This window comes from Sciurus vulgaris (genome assembly GCF_902686455.1).
Source record: "Sciurus vulgaris genome assembly, chromosome: 2".
Lineage (NCBI taxonomy): Eukaryota > Metazoa > Chordata > Mammalia > Rodentia > Sciuridae > Sciurus > Sciurus vulgaris.
Genome location: NC_136462.1, coordinates 204,125,999 through 204,147,361, shown reverse-complemented (window position 1 = coordinate 204,147,361; position 21,363 = coordinate 204,125,999). Strand labels below are relative to the sequence as shown.

The window sequence follows — 21,363 nt, the reverse complement described above, 5'->3', positions numbered from 1 at the left end:
GTAGAGACTGGAGAATGAGGGATCATCCTTAACTATTCCCACAGACCCTCCCCACAGCAGTGGCCTCTACTGGCTGTGCTCAGCCTCACCCAGGTGGGCTCCAGACCTGGCCTCTACCTCCTGAGCCCTGAAGCAGGATCAGGCTTGAGCTGACACAGACTGCTAATAAACAGGAGTCCCTGGTAGGTATCACATATCTCCCAGAGGGGCTGGGCACTAAGGAGGCAGCCTTCCCAAGAGTCCCTTGGCGCTGGTCATAATGTTGTCTTCATCTATGAGGCCCCTTGAAGCATCACCTCATTCCTCTGAATTTCTGAGAGTTTCAGTGACTTCAAGCTGGAATCAGCCCAGGGCCAAGACCCCACTCTGCTGAGGTGAACTGGATTCTGTCTCCCCAAGTGGAGGCAGGGTGGGACAAGCTGTCCAGAAGAGGGGACTGGGCTCTGGCTGCCCATGCCTGAAGGTGGGTGGATGCTTAGCAGGGCAATCTAACCAAGGCCTCACATGGGACCCTGAGTTTTCTGTGTGCACAAGGCCCCCTCCCCACCTGCCCACACAGCCAGGTTGGTGGGCCCTGCCCCAAGGCACTCAGGAGAGGCAGCACCACCCCAGCATCCTAGCCTCCTGGCACAGGTGATCTCTCCAAAGGTTGCCTAAGCTCTTGCCTCTGGAGCTGCCCCACTAGGGCTAAGCCCAAGAGTTGTCTGTCCCTAAGGAGGGTGTCCACAGCAGCAGAGAAGAACCAGATACAGGGATGGGGGCTCAGTTGAAGCCCATATACAGTCCACCAGGAGCAAGGCCCAAGGATGGCAAGATGGCAAATAAAACCTTTAATAATGGGGCAAAGGAGAGAAAGATGCACAGCAGACACCAGGGCATGCTGCCTGCTGGGGGTCTCCAGAGAAGCTGTGTCCACCAAGAATGCAGGAGGGGCAGTACTGGCCAGGGCCTGGGGCCACAGCACAATTGCAGAGTGCTCAGCAGAACTGCAGGGAAGCAGTGAGGCAACCAAGCCATGGTTCCACAGGATTCCCAGGGCTGCAGTCTCCACCCCCACCCCACCCCCGATCCCTGAGATGACCAGGAGACAGGCTGGGCATGGCCATCCTTGATTCTTATAGACCCTACATGAGCCAAGGTACCAACTTCAGAGAACAGGTTTGGGGGTTGTACTGAGCCCACCCACCTACCTTCCAGCGGTTTCCACACTCATTGCAAACAACAAAGGTGGTCATGGGCTCATCAGAGCTGCGGGTCTGTACCTGTAGAGCAGGTGGTGGAGCCCAGGGTTACCACCAAGCTCTGTGAAGGGTGTTCCTTGATCTAGGCATTGCTGGCCTCAGCCCCTGGGCCTCCTGAGTAATCTGATCTGAGACTGCCCAGTAATCCCAACCTTCCAGAGTTGGGCCTGTACAGCACATGAGCCACCAAAGGGGAAGTCCTCTTGGCCTGAAGGGCCTAGCAAAGCTAAGGACGGGAGGGGCCCCATGCTGTGGCGACCATCAGGGATTCTAGTGACCACAGCCGCCTTCCAGGGGACCCAAGGGTGAGCCTCATCCCTCAGGACAGTGGGAGGCTAAGACAGCCCTGCACAGACTCAGCCCACAGGGAAACAGCAGTTTCCAGTGACCTCAGCCTCCTCACCAGACAGACAACACCTCCCTCTTCCCAAGCCTCCACCATCGCTTGTCTCCCTGGACACCTCAGCATCCACCTCCACAGCAGGGTCAGGATCCTGCCTGTGTTGACACCCTCATATCTCCTGTGCTGGGCAGGGCAGCCCTCCAGCTTCTGTACCCCAGAGCAAGTGGGACCCCCCCCCCCGAGACACTTCTTACTGGGCTGGGAGTCCTGGGGAAATGAGGGCCCCGAAAATGCAGAAGTCCACAGTTGGGCCTCTGTCCTGGCCTGTGTCCAGGCATAAGGGTGGACCCCCGCCCAGCCAAGGTGGTGACAGGTGTGGGTTCCAGGAGAGGTGAATGCCCGAAGGCATGACCCAGGAGGCACCAGCCACTCGCCTGTGTGTAGGTGCAGTTCTTCTTCCTGCACTTGCCACAGGTGAACAGGTCGGTCTGAGTGCCCCCCGTGCGTGCCATCTGGTGCTCGCGGATGGCCTCCTTGGTCATGGCCTTGCGGATCTCCTTCAGCTCATCACTGGCCATCTCCTGGGGTGAGGGGCCAAGCACTCAGCCTGCAGTCCCCAGAAGCAGCCCCCAGCCCCTGCAGTGGGGCTCACCTCCGAGGTCATCACTGCAATCTGCTGCGGGGTTATGGCACCACACAGCACGTTACGCCGCAGGTCGGGGTTCTTGGCATCCTTCAGGTTGGCAATCCGACTGCGCACACGGTTCTTGTACTTCATGTCTGTGTTTCCCACATCCCGGAAGATGCGTGCGGGCATTTAAGGACCCATTAGGCCATCGTGCTCCACCCACCCTGCTGGGGGCCAGGTGGGGATGTTCTTCCCAGCTACCCAGGGGCACTCTGTACACTCAGGCCTGGTGGGGAGCTCAGGGGCCACAGTGCTGTACCACCCCCAGACCCGTTCCTAGCTGAGACCGAAGCCCCACCAGCAGGCCATGCCAGCTTCTTGGCTCCTCCAGGGAGGGCCCTCCTGGGGCAAGCCACCCCGTGGTCCACAGAGGCACTGGGCAGCCCAGCAATGGCATCCCCCAGGGGAGCCAAGGGGAGCTGGGGCCAGTGGTCCATAGACCACCAGAAGCCCTGGGCCCCATAAGCCCTGCACAAAGGATATATTCCTCAATCTGGGCTGACAGTCGCTCACAGTCCGCACCAACAGCCACATGGTCATCTGCAAGAGGGAGCCCTCACTCACCACCCACACTCACTTCTCTGCCTGCTACCCCTCTGCCTGCACAGCACCCTGGCAGTGAGAGGAAACCCTCACACCCCTGGGGTCACTGCCCAGGATTCAGGTTCTCCGGGAACCCCAAACACCTCCGGCCTCCTTCCTGAAGCAGGCCTCTATGGCAGACAGGGGCAGGCACCCTGAGTCTAGGTGCGGGTCAGGAGCCAGGGCCTGCCGAGTACTCACGGTCTGTTCGCAAGGCAGTGGTAAGCATCTCACGGCACTTGTTGCGCACAGCATCACAGGTAACAGGCACTGGGGGGAACGTGGTAATCCTTGGGGTGGACAACATCCTGGGAAGCTCCGGCTTCTTGCGGCTGGAGAGACAGGGTTAGACTGTAAGTATCCTAGCAGGATGCTGGTTCCCAGAAAAGTAAATATCACAGCACTATCCCTACCTTCAAAGCCAATCTGCTCTACCCTGCCAGGCCCTGGCAATGGTCAGTGACTTCACCTATCTTCAGTCATTGCCCATGCAGCCTGCCCAGCTGCCTAAAGGAAATAAGACTGTGAAGTCCCTAGTGATCAGGGCTCACTCCCCAAATGGGAACAGAATGCTGGATTCTTCTCCCAGAATCAGCTGTGCAGCATCCCCAGCTGCTCAGAATGAGCTGGCGATTTCCTGCCACCTCTGGAGTGTTCCCCTTGCAGAGGACCCAGCCATGGGCCACACTATAAACACCTCTGTTCATGGCAGGCGAAGGACAGGGAGCAACCTACAGTTGCCTAGAGGAAAGATGAGGAAGGGGGTTGCCCAAGGCTCAGCCTGTCCTGGCCAGGGTCCAGGCTCTGTCCACTTACTGCCCAGTCTGGTCAAGGGCAAAATGGCCCTCAACCATAGCCTATCATCAGAAGCACTCCCAGTCTCCACAGCAACAGGGGCCTGACTGCCCTTCTGGGGACATGGTGGCCACCTATATATTCAGGGCAGGAGAGGGGAACCAGACACCCTGCCTCTGGTTCTGGGCAGGATCTCATAGAAGGGGTTCCAGCCTCAAGTGATCAGGCTGAGGGGGACATTCACAGCAGGCCAGTGAGAACTAGACCAGGACAGGGTTTTGGGGAAGCAGGCAGAAGGTTCCTACGGAGGATCAGGATGTGCAGCAGCTCTCTGCTGAGGAAGCTGTCAGGTCTCACTGACGGCTGGCGGACATGGCCACCCACCTCAGATGGCTAGGGCAGGGAGTCTCAGCTGTGAGAGTATCCAGCAAAGGCTGACCAACATCCCTAGAGAAAGCCCCTCCTTCAGTGCAGGGACTAGGCGCATGAGCATCAGCATTCTTTTTCTGTTGAGGCAGAAGGGTGTGCACCTGCACTCAGGTAGGCTACCTGGAATCCGTGGCCTCTGAGCCATCCTTTGAGGCTGATGTGGGCAAAGGTGTGCCCTTCCCCTGATTCCTGGTTTGAGCATCGGAAGCATCTGCCATTGCCAAAAAAGAGGGGGACAGTCTGGTCAGAGGAAGGTCATCATCAAGGTTTGGCACCACCACCACTAGCCCTTATCCGGCAAGGTGCCACGTCACCAGGCCTTCCTGCCAGTGGGCCTCTCTCCCCACCGAAAGCCCATCCACCTCCCCTCACATTCCCACATTCAAGCAGCCCACTGTAAGGCCCCTTCAGACCCTCCTCCTGCCTATCCTGGTCCTGCCTTGGGGACTAGGACATGCATATGGCACTCCCGAAGGCCACACAACTAAAAAGTCTCAAGAGGTGATAGCTGTCTCTCAAGGGTGTGGACAGAGCTCAGGAGAGGCTTGGTCATTCCCAGGGTCGAAGCCAGGCTACCTCCCTACTCAACCAGGATCTACGCAGCCCAACCTTTTCTAGATGGCAGCTCCATCTCCTCCTCTTCCCTCACTGGGAACATGGAGCATCCTGACCTTGCCCTTCTCCTCTGTGTGACCTCCAACAGCTCAGCCCCCTCCTTCTAGGGCTCCTGGATGCCCTCAATGGGGTCAGTCAAGGGTCTGCCCTTGACTCTGCTCTCTACCTGTTCTATGTGGAAACCACTTCCCAACACACACCCTTGCTCCAACAGTCATGCCCTTCGACTACCCCTTCCATCACTGATGGGTACCCATGGGTCCACTTCCAGCCCTGAGCTTGGACCCAGATTTCTTGTGGCCCACTCCCAGGAGGCCAGCTCAGGGTAGCACAGCCAGCAAGAGGCCAGCACTTCTTGGGTGTCCCCTGAAACAGCACTTGGCCCTCATGGCCTGACCCGCACCCAGGAGCTTCTTCCAGGACTTGATGAGGGACTTGGCCAGTGCAATGACCTCCTCGTCCGAGCTCTGCTTCCGCAGGGCGTTGACAGACATCCCAACACGGGTGGACTGCAAAGCAAGTGGCCTAGGTTGGGAGGTGGTGGGGACCCACCCCAGGAGTCAAACCCTCTTAGCAGACCCTTGGTGGTTCCCATAGGGCAGGGGCTGGGGACCAGTCAGGAGGAAGTAGACACTTCTCCTAGTGGCTTCTGTCCCATTTGGAACCCAGGACAGAATGGGTTATTCTCATCAGAGAAAGGCAGGAACCCTCTCCTCAGAACTGGTGTTTATGTCAACCAAACCCTAGGGGGTAGACAGAGGAAGTCCTGCCATGTTCCGGCGGCACTGCTGTTCCTAGAACTGTCCCAGGCTGCAGCAGAGCAGACAGAGCCTACCTGGAGCAGGTGTAGCGTGATAGGCATGGCCTTCAGCTCCCGCAGCAGGTCCATGGCTCCCTCCTGGAAGGAGAAGGGACCTTCATAAAGGACTTTAGACCTCAGCAGACAATCTTACCTTGTGCCCATGAGGGGAGACACAAAGCAGTAACAATCTGGAGATCAGAAGGAAGCCATAATTCTTCTACCAGGAGATGCTCAGAGTTCTACACGTGAGTTTCTGATCCATACCAGGGGGTCTTTATTGCCCCCACCCCAGAGTAGGAGAGGGAAGGGGCTCTGTAGTCTCACTCCTCACAGGATACATAGCTTCCCAACCCACATCCCTGGCAGTGACCTCCCTGACCTCACTCTAACCACATCAGGTCACTGACCAAACAAGAGTAGAAATGCCACAGCTTCTTCCCAGTAGCAAGGACCACACCCAGATGGAGGTTTACCCCAGGTTCAGTGGCTCCTTGTCCCATTAAGGCCCTAGTGGATAGGACAGCCTCTCCCCACAGCACTCAGCAGGCCAAACCCTCAGGGAACCCCCACTCTGGTCACACCACAGCCAACACCCATATGGCTCAGAGCCCCACTCCTCATGCATCTCCCCCAGGGCAGCCCCCACCCCTCCTGCGGACCTTGCAACAGATCCCCTGGTCTCCCTCTCCTGCTCCACCCCCCTGCCCAAGATCTTCATTTCTTTAAAGTCCTCGTGGAACCTCCACAGCAGACAGACTCCTCTGTATTACCCTAGGGTACCACCCCAGGACTCTTGCTCCTGAAGATGCTCTGCCCAATACCCTCCCCCACACATTGACAGGGGTTCATCCCCCAGCTTTGTTCAAAAACCTTCTCCTACTTAGGACTCGCCTCATGCAACACCCCACCCTGCCCCTGCCTTGCTGCCCTCCACAAACTACATCACTTTGTCCTGCTGTATGTCCACACCACAAGGAGGCCAAGACAACCCACACAGCCACTCACGTAGAGAAGCTGGCCTGCCCCAGTACGTGTGGTTTCTCTGCTAAAGCACCCCCTATTTGCCCCACCAAAGTAGGTCCTGCCCCTTCAGCCCTGTGCACCAGGTGACACAGCTCCAGTGGGTTCAAGGACCAGAGAGTCAGAAAAACCATCCCAAAGTCACCAACTCCCCAAGGGTCCTCTCAAGTGCTGCAAGAACCCTGGAGCCCCCTCCTCTGCACCCTCTCATGCTGTGCTTCCACCAGTCATCCATGCCCCATCCTCCCTCCTGCCAGTTCATGTGTTCCCAACCCATCTCTGCCCCCTCCCACCTGGGGTTCCTTCAAGGAACAAAACACCTTTCTCCAGTCAGCAAGTCATTGCCACTCCCTCTCTGCTGCCCACCATAACCCAGAGGTAAGTCCTGGAGGGATTGTTTCCAGCTTAAATGAATGTGCAGGTGTCTGCCCCCTTCCCAGTGTAGACCCTAGCCCGGGCCATGGCCAAGAGGAGCCCAGGCCCAATCCTGCTTGTCCCAAATAGCCTCCCTGATCCACACTGCAGGCACAGCCCTGGGGAGGCTGAGCAGGCCTGAAAAGCCTGTGACTCAGCCGCCTTCATCACCCCGCGCCCCAGGAGCTGTCCCATGGGGCGCGGTCCCATTCAGTGCGCGGCGTGCTACCTTCCGGACCCCTCCCCACCCGCGCCACGCAGGATGCAGGATGCTCTAAGGATGCTGCGCGGGTTGCCAAGGTCTGAAGCTGGGCTGGACCTCGGAGGCCTCGCACGGCCTCCTCCGAGGCTCAGCACCCGCAGGCAGAGGTCTGGCTGCAGGGGCAGAGCCGGCCCTCCTCCGGCTCTCCACCACCTGCCCACACCGACCGGTTGCTGGCTGAGGCCCGGCTAAGGGAGGGAGAGAATTTATTAGAGGAACCTTGTTCTTATGGGTGGGGACAGGCAGGAAGAAGCCGGGCCAGGCCAGGAGCGCCTCCCGCCGCCTCCGGGCGGGAGGGCCGCCAGGGAGGGGTGGCGTCTAGTCCAGAGCGGTGGTCCCGGGACGAGGTGGAGGGCGGGCCCGGGGCGGGGGTCTCGGCCAGGGCGGGATCTCGTCCTGCCCGCGGTGGGCTCGACGGGGTCTCGGCGGCACTGGGGTCCCGGGGTCCTGGTGGCCCGCGCCCCTCACCGCGCTCTTCCTGGTCACCATCTTGTCCAGCCTCCGGGCGATCCGCGCAATCTCCTCCTCCTTGCCCATCATCGCCTAGGGGGCAGCGCCCCGCTCAGCTCAACAACCCAGCCCGGCTGGACGCGGGCCGCCGCCGCCGCGACCCTCGACCCAAACCCCCGATCGGCGGCCGCGCACTGCATCCTGGGACGCAGAGTCCCCGCCCCGCGGACCACAACTCCCAGAAGCGCCAGCGGCGCGCGCAGCTTCCTGGGAAGAGTAGTTCTGACACGGCCGCCATCAGACGACCCGGCCCACAATACCCTGCGCAGAGGAGGAGGAGAGGGCGGGACACTCCAAGCGGCGCGGAGTAGGGGCGAGGCTAGGATGAGGAGGCGGGGCGCCTGTGGGCGGGGCGGGGGCGGGGCTGGGGCGGGGCGGCGGGTGGAGCGCTCTGCTGGCTGGCGGCCCTCGAAGATGCCATGCGTTTCTTCCCTGTCACTCCAACTTTCCAGATGTTTGAGTGTTTCCTGGAGCCAGTGCCTGAGGCTCCAACACCCTCTTCCCTGTCCTTTGGCACCGCTGACCCCTGCACACGTCGTTCTAGGGCGTAGCTGAATTGTCATGCCTCGGGTAGAAGTGCCTTCAGCAAGAAGTCTGCGCGCTGGGCAGCGTGAGGGCCCTAGCTGGTTGTGGGGCCTGGAAGGGATGTTGGCCCCCGTAAGGAGGGCGCCCTGGAATCCTGGAGAGGCTGTGTGAACAAGACCCAGCCTCCGAAGTCAGCCTGCCGGGACACAAATCCCAAGCTCGGCACATTGACTGCTTTTCCCTCAGTCTCCCCATCTGTGAATTGGGGTCCCCTCGCAGCAACGCTGTCAGGATGATGTGAAGTGACTCATCCTACAGGGAACAGAACAGAGTGATTAGTTTTCATGGCATTGCCTTGGAGGTTTCCAGGAAGGGACAGATTACCCACAGCCAGAAGGATGCCAGGTCGCAAAGAGAAGAGGCATAGGGCCCGCACCCCACCACTGCCTGTCAGCTCCTCAGGATGCAGATGCTGGGTGGAGTGCTGGAGGGGGTGCAATTCTGGGGGCAGGCGCAGGCCAAGGGACTGATGACTACTATATTCTTGTGGGGCCTACTGTTGTTGAAATTCAGGCCAAGTGGCAGGTGGGATGCCCAAATAACCTGGACTTACCAGCCTTGGGGTTCTCAGCACCATTAATTAGATATGATTGAGCTTCCAGGAGTTACTGTGCAAATTGAAACGTGGTCATGGTCAGTTATGAGATTCATCTTTATCATAAGGAAAAAACATGGGATTCCTTTTAGGTAACAATGCTTTTCCAATGCACCCCATGATGGGTGAACACAGCCACTCCAGCTTCCACACCGACTGAGATTCTGCCTCTTGTTGTGAGCTGGGGCCATTTCTTGACCCAGCCCAACCAAGCCAGTCTTCGTGGCCAGTATCCTCTGTACAGGAGTGAAGGCTGAGTGTCCAGCCACCCCAGGGGCTCCAAGGGAGGCTGGAACCACACACTCTTCAACCACCTTCTGAATAGCTGATACCAACCATAAGAAGAGCTGTTCAGAATCCATAAAACCAGTTCCAGGGCTACCCTTGTGCAAGAACCCCAAAAGAATAACTTCAGAGCTCCAGGCTACAAGGGCTCCACAGCTGGCTCCCCATCATCCATGATGTCAGGTCCATGCACACGACCCAGCCAGCCCTTAGGGACACAAGTTTCTCAGGGCAGAAGTGAAGGCCACCTGAAGAAAGCCCATCCCCAAGCTGGGGAATCATCTGACCACCAGGACTGGTCATTACCCCACCTCACATGCCCTACCCACTGTTGCTGGGAATCCCCAATGGTCACTCCACCCAACAGTGAACCTCACCCTTCAGTGAGTCAGGAGAGCAGTGCTTGGGTTTTAAGGGTCACAACTGTGGGGAAATACTGCATAGCTGTATGCTGGTATGACCGGTTTCCTTTACGGTCCTGTGTGTTTAACTCAGACACCGCTGTGTTGCACAGCATCATCGCAAGGACAGGGAGCTGAGGAACTTCCAGCTGAGCACCAGGACTGCCTACTGAGCAGAGTGCTGTACTCGCTGCCTGTCTTGGGCCCACTGCCCTTCCCCAGGAGATGCCAGATAGCCTCCCTCCTCAGGCTGCAGGAGGGCCACACGAGATGGCTCAAAGAAGGCTGCCATGTCTAGGGTGTCTCCACTGGGCTCCACCAAGGGAGCCCAGGCTGCTGTGGCCCCTTGAGGACAAAGGCTAGGAGGCTGGGTCTCTGAGCAGGAGGTGTCTCCTGAGTGGGTCCAGCCTGTGGACAGCATCAGGGTACAGGCTGGGAAGCATGATGCCCTGGCCCAGCAGGGGCAGGGGAGGAGAAGAAGGAATGGACCAGGCAGATGGGGGTGTTAGAGACTGGGGTGCTTCCACCAGGGTGGGTCACACTGAGGCTGCAACTGGTCTGACATGAGGAGCATCAACCTGTAGGTGGCAGGAGTGAGCCACAGAGCCACAGACCTGCCTGGGCATTTAATCCACCCCTAGGAAGGTCCAGCAGGCTTCCAGCAGGGGCCACGCTGCCCAGCTAGGACCATTAAGCAACCAGGGTGAAAATGTAGTGTATCCTGAAAGGCCCTTGCTACACTCCCAATCCCAGCGTTAGAATCCATGTTCCCAGGCCCCTTCTGAGGTCCTGACCTCTAGGCTCTTGCTAGAGGCCCCCGGGCCTCATCGACTTGGGGAACTTCTTCCTCCATGGAGCATCCCCCAAAACTGCCTGGGCCCCTAGAACCTCTAGGCCCTCAGGAAGTCATACCCAGGTATGACAACAGGACAGAGGGTTCTCCGGGCCATTCACTCCAACAGGGCCCTATACCCATCCATACTACCCCGGTCTCCAGAGCCTGGGAACCAGGACAAGGACAACGTGTCACACAGGTGGAATGTTCCTGGTGGGACCCCTGCTTACCCTCCCAGCCCAACCACCACGAGGGGCACCCAACCCCAGCCCCCACAATGTCCACTCCGGTTCACCCCACCAGGAGCCCCTGCAGAGGTCCACACCTGCCCCCACCTCCCTGAGGCTGAGCCCCAGCTTCCTTAGGAATGTTACCCTCCTGCAGGGCATCTTTCATATTCGGTGCCTTTTCAAGAGAGATACACCTCCATCCACCCTCAGGACCCGTGGTGGGCAACCAGCACTGTCCTGGGGCCTCTGGGGGGGATGCCAGCTGGGAGGTCTAAAGGGGTGGCATAGCCCTAAGGAGGCCTAAGGATATCCCCAGGGTCTGCCCCCCCCCCCCCCCGTCTGCTGCACCTTTGGCCCTCAGCCTGCCCCTCCCCCACCTCGGTCCAGGAAGCAGCGGAAGCTCAGGCCATTTATTTTTCTATTTGTATCCCCCCTCCTCCGCTGCCTGCCCAAAGCTGGCCATGACCCCAGTGACCAGCACAGTGCTTCCCCTCTGGCTGAGGTAGGGCGGTGGTGGGAAGGCTTCATGTGCCAAACTCACACGGAGCCCCCTTTATTTTCCGTCACCAGGGAATGGGAGATGCTTCAGCCTCAGGGTAACAGGGGCAGGGGCTGCAGTCCAACCCATCAGATCCTCCAGCCCACCCTGGTGGCTTCAGGGTCTCCACCACAGGGCTCTGTGGAGCTGTTTCCCCACCCAACCCTACCTAAGCCTCCCTTTGATGCTTACCTCTGAGATCAGACAGGATAATGACCACAGACTGAAACACAGCCCGTGTCCCACCCCTGTGAGGGCCTGCTGTTGCTGGCTTTGCTGGTGCAGACCCCAGCTCTCTAGGCCTCAGTCTCCCAGTCTGCAGAATGGGAAGAATCACCAGCTCAGGGCAGTATCTCTTGGAAAGTCCCCAACCAGCCCATAACCTGGCAAGGGCCCAGCTCCCGCCCCCAGAGACAGCGCTGTGGGAGGCAAGAGGCATCCCCTAGAGGCCAGTGTCAGCCCTGGCAGCCTGCAGCAGGCTCACTCTAACAATGCACTTCCCCCACACAATTCCCAGAAATGCCGCTCTCCTGCCCTGCCAGCCCGCCAGCCTGGCGGCCACTCCACCCTCCTCCTCCCCAGGGGCCCTAGACTGCCACAGGGTCAGGGGCAATGGGTGAAGCATGGAGGTCTAAGTCCCTGCAGCAAAACCAAGGAGTCCTGAAGCAGCCTGCCCTGCCCTGCCCTCCTGCAGAGACCAGGGAGACTCCTGGGCCAGCCAGAGCATAGCCCTGGGCAAGGGTGACCATGGCCAGGCCCCCTACAGGAGCAGAGCCCCTGGCTTTTCAGCTGTGCTGAAGCCATGGGAAGCTGTTGGATCACACCCTCTGCTGAAAACCTCAAGTCCCCAAGGCTCATTCAGAGGAATTGGCAAGACCCTCCCAGACCCCACGGGGCCCTGGTCCTCTGTGCTCCCTGCCCTTCCACACAGCAGTTCCCTTCCCCAGGGCCTCCGTGTCTCCTTCACATATTTCCTTCAGGTTTTCAGGTGCTGGCTCAAAAGTCACCTCATGAAGAGACAGACATGGACACCACAACACAGCCCTCCCCAGGCCTGACACCCCAAATTGTGATGTTTAGCATTTCGTTGATTTTTCTAGTCTCCACACTAGAACAGAAACTTCCCACAGCAGGGACTTGGGTCTGTTGTTGTCTGACAAATTCCTACCTCCTAGAGTATGACCTGGTACCAGCTGGTGCTCAGTAGCAAAGGAGTGGACACAGCCATTCCTGTCTACGACCAAAGAGGGTGGGCATTCCCTGGGCCCACAGGCAGCCCTGCTGATTTTCCACCAAAGCCACTTACAAAGCCACTGACGAGCAGCAGAGAAACAGCTTCAGGTATCCAGCAGCTAGTGGGGCAGGTGACCACCTGGGAGTGTCTGTCCTTTCTGGTCCTGGCCTCCCTCTCTCCCATTTCCCAGTCTGACAGGGGAAGGAGGGGCCAGCCCAGCCCAGGACAAGGCAGTCAGGTTGGACACCACCCTCCAGGAGCCCAGGGGACCCAAGGGTTCAATACACAGCCTACCCATGCTTCCACAGAAACACAAAATAGACCAGGGTACACACCGGTACAGGACCAGCAACGCCCACAGATAGGTCTTGGACACAGAGCCCAATAAAGGCAGCTGCAGACACCGTGGCCAGCCATAGGAGCTTGGGGTGGAGCCAGGGGTGAGGCAGCAGCCGCCAGCAGGGGCCCAGGCTCTGGGCAGAACGTCTGGCGCCGGCTCAGCCCAGGCGGCCCTCCACTCCCTGCTCTGCAATGAGGCAGGCCAGCCTTCCTTCCTGAGCGGGTTTCCTGGCCCCTCCCTGGAGTTGCCACGGAAACCCAAGCAGCCCAGTCCAGCTGGTTCCCACGGAGCCCCTGCAGAGCTGCCTTGCTGGGGAGGCCCACACAGCACGAGGCAACAGATCCATGCAGCCCCCAGGGCAGAACACCCTCAGAGGGCTTGCATGGCCAGCGCTGGAAGTGAGCATGGCCTGAGATGGCTCCCTCAGCACCTGCAGGCCCACCACAGCACAATGCCCCCAATCTCTGGAGCAGCCTTCAAACATCACGGGGACCCTGGAAGCACTCCCAGAAACCACTCTGCTGCCTGCGACCTGCTCACTGACCATCCATAGGAGATGTGCCATTGCAGGATGCCTTTGGTTCTCCTATCCCCACAATCCTGTGACCCTCAATTCAGAGAAGCCCTCACCCCGTCTGGCTTGCCCTGAAGCATCCAGGGTAGGTGAGATGTGACTCCACACAACAATTTGGGTGTCACTCCTTGGGCTACAACAGCACCCTCTGGTCTCACACATCACAGGCCCCACACAGCTGTACCCTGACTGCCCCACCAGGCCAACACCCCACAAGCACCTCCCAGTGCCCACACCACCACTTGTGCAATTGAGTCCACTTACCATGGCGGATTGTGCACCTGAACCCTGACCCCAAACCCAGCCTCTAAAAGCACTTGTACCCACTCTGGTGCATTTGCACCCTCATGCCCAGGTGTGCCCAGGGAAACAGGCTGCTCCTGCCAACCCCCTTTGCCCTTCCAGAACTGACAGCAAGGCACAGAGCAGAAAGTCACACTGTCCTCAGGTAAGGCTCAGTGTCCACCTGGCCCAGACCTGCCACTGGCACTCACACAACCCACTGGTTCTGAGACATCAGGCCCTGACCCCAGCAGAGAGATGACCCCAGCCTCACATTCCCCTGCTGCATCCTCTTGAGGCCAGACCTGGAGCCTAGAAAGGTAGGAGGTAGGCAGGGTCTGGACTGGGCATCTGGCTCCAAAGCCAAGGTGTCAGAGAACCACAGCACCCCGCACCGTGCCCGTGCAACAGGGATCCACCCCATCCTTGGGAGCAGAGCTCTAATTGGTCCCAGTCTCACTGCTCCTGTAGCAGCCAGGGCCCGGCTGGCGGGAGCCCGGGAGGTCTGTGCCCAGGCAGCGCCTGGGAGGTCCCCCACCCCAGCCCAGAGTTGAGCTGATCCCCCACCCAGAGCCACCCAGGGGACTACCCAGCATCCTCTACAGGCTTCCCAGCAGCCAGGAGTCCAGTTTGGACTGAGGGAGAGGAGTAGGTAAAGGGCAGGGAGGACAGTGTCCACTTGACATCCACCTTGGCCCCCACACTTGCAGAAGAAGGTTGCCCCTCCTTCCCCTTTCTGGGGCCTGGGGCTACAACCCACAAGGGTGGGCAGCAGCAAACCCGGCCAGGCCAGGCTGAGGTGGATTCTGAAGATAAACACACCCTCATTTGGACAGAACTAGGGCTGCAGGTCAGTGGCCAGAGAAGCTTTAGGGACCCCTCCCTAGGTCATTGAGGGTCATACTTCCCTCAGCAGGAACCCTGGTCCTCAATCCACAAGTCTTCATCTTCTTATGGGAGAGTCCAGTTTGTCTGGCTCCCAAGGCCCTGGGTAGCCTCCAGCACTAGGGGCTACCTCACCCCACACCCAGGCGGACAGGCACCATGCAGACCACACACAGACAGCAGTCTCTCCACCAGACGCCCCTCCCCCAGCACAGCTGGCCACACCTACACCAGCCCTCATACAGCCCTGGGGAGTCCCTCCAAGCCTGAGGTTCCAGGGTCAGGGCCACCCTGCTGCCAGCAGTGCCCTCCCCCATTGTTGCCCCATCTGGACAGTGGGTAGGACTGCCATCCTCACTCTGTTGGGCCGCACGTTGAGAGCAGCCTGACCCTGCAAAGGGAAGGTAGCATCCCACAAGGCTCCCCCAGCCCAGCTCACAGGACATGATGGCCAGACACCTGAGTCTCACAGCTCAGCCAAAGAGGGTCACTGGCTGGCGCCAGGGGAGGTGACTACTGGAGGGACATGTGCAGGGCGGGGGGTGGGGGGTGAGGTAATACCGGACGCAGCCGGCCACTGTGTTGGGAGCACTCTAATGACTCCAGGTCCTTGGGGGCTGCTGAGTACCTGGCAGAGTCCCAAAGGAACTCTAAATCCACCCCAGTGTTAGGCGTCTGCTACAAAGCACTCTGGAGGCCCTTTAGGAGCCCCAGTGACCATCACTGCAGACCAGTCACTGTCCCTGCTGATCCAGGCCTGGTGACCCTAGGCATCAGCTCTGGGGTACAGAGAGTCTCTGCCAAGCACTGCCCAGTAGGCAGCTCTGACTCTTTGGACCCTGGAGTCCTGGAAAAGCTGCCTATCCTCCACTATGCCCCCTACTGTCTGACCAGTCCACCTACCCACACTAGATATGGCCAAGGGAACTGACACCACAACAGAGCCCTGGGAGCTGGTCCATCTCCAGGTCCACCACCATTGCCTGCCTCCTGAGAAACTCCAGAAGAAACTCCTGGGGCCCCAACTGCTTATTGTGCCGGAGGCGCTAGGACCAGTGATGGACTGGGGAGATCTGGAAGCAGCCTGGGAGACCCAGTCTTTTACTGCAAGACCCTATGTGACAGTATGTGACGCAGGGATGCAGGGATGCTGGATATGGGACAGCACTCAAGCTGGAAGAGCCTAGTGGGGTTCTGGCCTCTTCCTAGGGCAGGCATGTCCTGGGGGCAGGTAAGGAACAGTCACTGGGGGTCCACAGAGGACCCACCCCATTCCTAAGGAGACACCGCATGTGGTCCAGAGGCCCACAAGAGACCACACGTGCCTTGAGTGCCTGACACCTGTGGCCTCAAATCATGGTGCTCAGGGGGAAGGTGCCCTGGCCTGATAAAGCGAAGTGCAGAACACCCAGGCTGTGGGTGGATGTTGGGATGGGGATCTGACCCCAGGCGGGCTGCCCACAATGGTCCACGAGTCCCAACAGAACCACACTTGGAGCCGGCTGTGGTGGCCACATCTATAATCCCAGAGGCTGAAGGAGACTGAGGCAGGAGGATCTCAAGTTCAAAGCCAGCTTCAGCAACTTGTTGAGGACCTAAGCAACTTATCAAGACCCCGTCTCTACATAAAATGTTTTAAAGGGTTGGGGATGTGGCTCAGTGGTTAAGTGCCCCTGGGTTCAATCCCTGGTATTAAAAAAAAAAAAAAAAAATCACCCCCATTAAAAAAAAAAAAAAAAGGAAAGAAAGAAAGAAAAGAACTATGTGGAGATTCTCAGGAGGCAGGGGGAAGCTCCCAGGATGAAAGCCAGCAGCTTGTGGAGCCCAACCCCTTCCTGATGTGCAGCAGTGGGCACAGGGAAAATTACAGAGTGTGGAGGTTCTTCTGGAACAGGCCCCCATAGGCTTGTGGGCCCAAGGGAGGAGCCATCAGGGAAGACCCAGTGTTCTGTGCCTCCTGGCCCCACCTGTCCAACCTCCCTTCTCTGGCTGTCCTGCTGGCCTCTGCAGGGCTCGGGAGCCAGAGACCATGAGTTTCAGCTCCACCAGTCAGGCATTGGGGTGTGTGAATGCAGCCAGGGTCCCTCTGCACACCCAGACTCCCTTCTTTTTGGGGTCTCTGTGGGGTTGGCCTCGTCCCATAGTTGGTTTGGGAGTGAATAAGGGAAAAACAGGCCCACCTTTTCCTCTAATCCCAGGGACAGGCTTGAGGGGAGGAGTTCAAAGTATCCAGTGCTGAATTCCAAGTACATACACTGGAGGGTTGGGGGAACAGGAACACCCCAAAACACAGGCGCTTTTCCCACGATGACTGACGAGGGAAGGCGGCCTCCCAAGAACTTTGTGCTAAAATAAATCTGCCTCTGTCTAACGTAACCTCATGGCACTGCCCACTCCCCCAGTTACTGCCCCGGGGTCTTACTCCGTGGGTGGGGCGGAAGCTGGGCTCCAGAGCCTGACAACCTCATGAGACCCCTCCTTCCAAGACCCAGCCCAAACCTGCGCCCTCTCCCACTCGGGGGTCTCTCCTTCAGAGACAGTGCGGGGCTGGGGGGCTGTGCGTCGGGGAGGCCTCGGCGGGATCCGGCCGGGCCCAAGAAGAAAGAGAGCCACCGGGGAGGGGGCGGCCCCGGCCCGGCCCGCCCCGCCCCAGCCCGCCGGCCCCGCAGCCGATTGGCCCCGCGCGGCTATATCTCGGCGCCAGCCCGGCACAAGGCCACCGACAGCCCTCCCGGCGCCCGCCCACTGCAGGTCTGCCCTCGGCGTCCTGCCCCACAGTGCCCACCACCCGTCCTCTGCGCTCCCGCGCCGCGTTCTGCCCAGGCCGCGCCCAGCTGGAATGCAGAGATCGCCGCCCGGCTACGGCGCACAGGACGACCCGCCCGCCCGCCGCGACTGTGCATGGGCCCCGGGCCCCGGGGCCGCCGCTGAGCCGCGCGGCCTCTCCGCCGCGCCCGCCGCGCCCGCCGCGCCAGCTTCACCACCTAGTCCGCCGCGCAGTCCGCCGCGCAGCCCCGAGTCGGGGCGCTATGGTCTCAGCCCGGCGGGCCGCGAGGAACGCCAGACGGCCGACGAGTCGCGCATCCGGCGACCCATGAACGCCTTCATGGTGTGGGCGAAGGACGAGCGCAAGCGGCTGGCTCAGCAGAACCCGGACCTGCACAACGCGGTGCTCAGCAAGATGCTGGGTAAGGGGCGGGGAAGGGAAGGGGAGACAGTGCGGGGACTGGGGGCTTGGGCTGGGGGGCTGGAGATTCGGGACCCGGCAGAGGGGGCAAAGGCAAACCCTCGCAGCGCGCCCAGGTGGCACGCAGGGTCCGGTGGGCCGTGCACCCGACGGCAGTCCACTCACTTGTGCGCGCGGCCCGCAGGCAAAGCGTGGAAGGAGCTGAACGCGTCAGAGAAGCGGCCCTTCGTGGAGGAGGCCGAAAGGCTGCGCGTGCAGCACCTGCGTGACCACCCCAACTACAAATACCGACCCCGACGGAAAAAGCAGGCGCGCAAGGCCCGGAGGCTGGAACCCGGCCTCTTGCTCCCAGGCTTGGGGCCGCCGCCGCCGCCACCGCCTCCCGAGCCCTTCCCGGTGGCGCCTGGCTCGGCGCGCGTCTTCCGGGAGCTGCCCCCGCTGGGCGCCGAGTTCGACGGCCTGGGGCTGCCCACACCCGAGCGCTCACCTCTGGACGGCCTGGAGCCCGGCGAGGCCGCCTTCTTCCCGCCGCCTGCGGCGCCCGAGGACTGCACGCTGCGGGCCTTCCGTGCACCCTATGCCCCGGAGTTGGCCCGGGACCCCAGCGGCTGCTACGGGGCGCCCCTGGCTGAGGCGCTTAGGACCGCGCCACCCGCCACGCCCCTCGCTGGTCTCTACTACGGCGCCCTGGGCGCGCCAGGCCAGTACCCCAGCCCGTTGTCGCCGCCGCCGGAGGTACCGCCGTTGGAGGGCGCTGAGCCTCTGGGGCCCGCCGCTGATCTCTGGGCAGACGTGGACCTCACCGAGTTCGACCAGTACCTCAACTGCAGCCGGACTCGGCCCGACGCCACTGCGCTCCCTTACCATGTGGCTCTGGCCAAATTGGGTCCCCGCACCATGACCTGCCCAGAGGAGAGCAGCCTGATCTCAGCGCTGTCAGACGCCAGCAGCGCTGTGTACTACAGCGCCTGTATCTCCGGCTAGGCCACTGCGCTGGTCCTGGAGCTCTTCCTCCTGCAGCCTCTGCGACCCTGTGGCCTGCTGCCGCTGCCCTCTCCCTCTCGCAGATGTATATTTCGACTATGCAACAGCTTCAGGACGTCGCAGCATGCGTCCTGTCTCCCTGCCACCGCCCTGGCTCTGGGGGCTCCCGCGAGTTGGGGCTGTTTCAGGAGGCCGGGGCCTGGGACTCGCTGGCTGGCCATGCCCCGGTTCAGCTTTTCAAAGCACCTAGTTCTTTTCCTGCAGTGTATATTCTAGAACCAGATTTTTTTTTTTTTTTTTTACTTTGCCTTTTTTATATACATAATACAATATATTTAATTTTTAATTAAACGTTTAAACTTTTCTTCCAAGAGGTTTCAGTGATCACCAGCATTTATGTAGCAAGGCCTTTTAAAATACAAGGAATAACAATGTTGGTTTGCTGTAAAAGAGGGGCAGGATCTGGGTCCCCCCTGGCCCGGGGGCCACAAATAAAGTGTGGGGACTTCCCTCTGCATACCTGTGTCTTGGTTGTTGGGGCAGGAAGAGAATCATCCACAAAGGTCCTAAACCCCCTTCTCCCTGATCTCCCCAGGGAGCTGACCCAGCTGAGCCCCACAGCTCCCTCCATCCTTCCAGGGCATTCCCAGACTGCGGCACCCACCCAGCCGGCTCTCTCTGCCCATCACCCACAGTAACTCAAACGAGTGAGTCAGGCAAGCCAGCAATCCCCCAGGCCCTTAGCTCATCATACTCATCTGCTCCTTAAAACCTTCAAGCCCGGGGCTGGCTGCAAGGACATCGTCCCTCCCCAGGGACACCGACACAGCATCCCAGGGCCCCTGCAGTGGTTTCCACTCACCACAACGTCCCAAAGGCAACACTATGCTACTCCCACTCTGCTCCCCACAGTGAGCTATCTAGCCTCTGCTCACACAGTGTCAATGACCAGTCAAGTGAGCCCCAGACATCAAGCCTCAAGCCCCCCAAACTGTGGAACCCCAATCACACTAGCCCTGGGCCCCTCCCAGGAGGTCTGGACCCCTTTTCCATACCACCTCCTTGGACCTCCCTAGTCCTTTTCAAAGCCCCTCACTGAATGAGGTCTCCTTTAGGGACGGTGATAACATCCCCCCCGCCCCGGTGGGGATCCTGATTACTCACACCCCCAGGATCTCATAGTTTTCCTCAGCCTGGAGGAGGAGCCTGTCCTACCCCAGTATCCCATGGCATACAGGGGTTGTGCAGATGGACTTTAAGAGTCATCCACAGCTTAATGTCCAATGTGGGGTGTGAGCACAGCCCGAGAGTGCGAGAGACTCTCAATATGGTCCATATCCCCCATCGGCTGGAGAGCACAGAGGACTCAGAAGCAGGACAGAGACACATAGAGGGGACAGAAACAAATGAACTGGGGAGGGCAGGGGCCTCCAGCTTTTCCTCTGTCTGAACCCACTGAGCAGCACCCAAGTGCCTCCCTGTCTGGGCTGGGGCATCTTCCCACAGGTGGCCACCCCAGCCCTACCTGCAAACACAAAGAAGTGATGAACAGACAAGATGGAGTAAGCCAGAGCGACATTAATTCCCCAGAGGGTCCACCCTCTAGGTCAATGGGTGGGAAGCTTGAAAAGTGCACTAGAAAACCCAACCACTGAACTTACATTCTACAAAACCTACACAAATGTTTTTTTGTTTTGTGATACTGGGGATTGAACCCACCCCCTTTTTATTTAAGACAGGTTTTCTGATGCTAGTCTCAAAGTTGCAGCCTTTGTGAGCCCACTGAGCCCAGCCTATGTGAAGATTAAAGTGGTTTTGACATATTCATTCACAGAGTTGTGAACCATTACCATCTTAATTCAGAGCTTTTTCATCCCCATGGACTCAACCCCCATAAGAAACCCATTACTCTCCATTTTTCCCCCATGCCCTGCCCCTAAGATTTTAAACTGCTTTCCATCTTTATGAATTTGCCCCTTCTGGACATTTCACACACTCTACTCCCCTTATCCACCTATTCACTTTCTGAGGTTTCTGTGACTCAAGATGAGCACGGTAGGAGGTATTTTCTTTTTCTTTTTTTGAGGTGCTGGGGATTGAACCCAAGACCTTGTGCTTGAGAGGCAAGCACCCTACCAACTGAGCTATCTCCCTAGCCCAGTACAAGGTATTTTGAGAGATAGTCACATACTTTTTTTTACAGCAGTGTTGTAGTTGTTCCAGATTATCAGTTGTCAGTCTCGATGTGCCTAATTTATGACTTAAACCTTATCACAGGGCCCTGTCTAGAGAAAGGGTGTACACAGGACCCAGTACTGTGCGAAGCCTCAGGCTGGCCCTGGGGTCTTGGGAGTGTGCCATGGGGCTGTGTGTGGAATCAAGGTGTGGGTCACCGTGCTGTAGCACGCCTGGGGATGTCATTCCTTCTGGGGGCTAATACTGTGCGTGGTGGTGTGCACATGCTGCCTTTATCTACTCACCAGCGGACGGACATTCATACCGTTCTACCCTCTGGCTGTTGTAACCCAGCTGTGAACCACATCAACTGGCACCCAGTCCGAGGAGGAGGGCCCAGGACGGGAGTCTGGGAGGGGTTCTAGACCCAGCACGTGCGCGGGGTAGGCAAGAGGGCACCGCGCAGCCCCTCAGCGCGGCCCTCGCGGGTGCCCCTTCCCTGGTGCCCCGCCCCTCGGCGCACCCCATCTCC

The 21,363-nt window shown here is 59.2% G+C and overlaps 2 protein-coding genes across 11 annotated transcripts; one reads left to right on the top strand and one right to left on the bottom strand.

Annotated features, from left to right (window-relative positions):
- Nucleotides 1–809: 809 nt before the first annotated feature.
- Nucleotides 810–16,752, bottom strand: TCEA2 (transcription elongation factor A2). Of its 10 annotated transcripts, XM_079129456.1 has the most exons (10): nt 7,660–7,939; nt 5,529–5,591; nt 5,097–5,202; nt 4,199–4,289; nt 3,056–3,186; nt 2,747–2,812; nt 2,237–2,391; nt 2,019–2,165; nt 1,191–1,262; nt 810–986 (listed from the first exon to the last, which is right to left on the bottom strand). In XM_079129456.1, exons 1-10 carry the CDS (start codon nt 7,729–7,731, stop codon nt 978–980), a joined length of 912 nt encoding a protein of 303 aa, XP_078985582.1. In that variant the 5' UTR covers nt 7,732–7,939; the 3' UTR covers nt 810–977. The 10 variants fall into 10 exon arrangements, with proteins under 10 accessions (XP_078985582.1, XP_078985584.1, XP_078985587.1 ...); XM_079129458.1 differs by lacking the exons at nt 810–986; nt 1,191–1,262; nt 2,019–2,165; nt 5,097–5,202; nt 7,660–7,939 and adding exons at nt 4,034–4,096; nt 11,363–11,486; nt 16,666–16,752 and having other exon boundaries at nt 2,363–2,812; XM_079129461.1 differs by lacking the exons at nt 810–986; nt 1,191–1,262; nt 2,019–2,165; nt 5,097–5,202; nt 7,660–7,939 and adding exons at nt 4,034–4,096; nt 11,363–11,486; nt 14,423–14,443 and having other exon boundaries at nt 2,363–2,812.
- Nucleotides 16,753–17,180: 428 nt separating this feature from the next.
- SOX18 (SRY-box transcription factor 18) lies at nt 17,181–19,175 on the top strand. The gene is made up of 2 exons (XM_079118833.1): nt 17,181–17,673; nt 17,857–19,175. Exons 1-2 carry the CDS (start codon nt 17,325–17,327, stop codon nt 18,654–18,656), a joined length of 1,149 nt encoding a protein of 382 aa, XP_078974959.1. The 5' UTR covers nt 17,181–17,324; the 3' UTR covers nt 18,657–19,175.
- Nucleotides 19,176–21,363: the final 2,188 nt, after the last annotated feature.

Excerpts from the sequence above, each read along its gene's own strand:
- TCEA2 (XM_079129456.1), bottom strand. The coding sequence starts at position 7,731 with ATGATGGGCAAGGAGGAGGAGATTGCGCGGATCGCCCGGAGGCTGGAC. Across the intron at positions 5,592-7,659 it reads TGGTGACCAGGAAGAGCGCG|GAGGGAGCCATGGACCTGCT; the intron begins GTGAGGGGCGCG and ends TTCTCCTTCCAG. Across the intron at positions 4,290-5,096 it reads GTCCTGGAAGAAGCTCCTGG|ATGCTTCCGATGCTCAAACC; the intron begins GTGCGGGTCAGG and ends TGGCAATGGCAG.
- SOX18 (XM_079118833.1), top strand. The coding sequence starts at position 17,325 with ATGCAGAGATCGCCGCCCGGCTACGGCGCACAGGACGACCCGCCCGCC. Across the intron at positions 17,674-17,856 it reads GGTGCTCAGCAAGATGCTGG|GCAAAGCGTGGAAGGAGCTG; the intron begins GTAAGGGGCGGG and ends CGCGGCCCGCAG.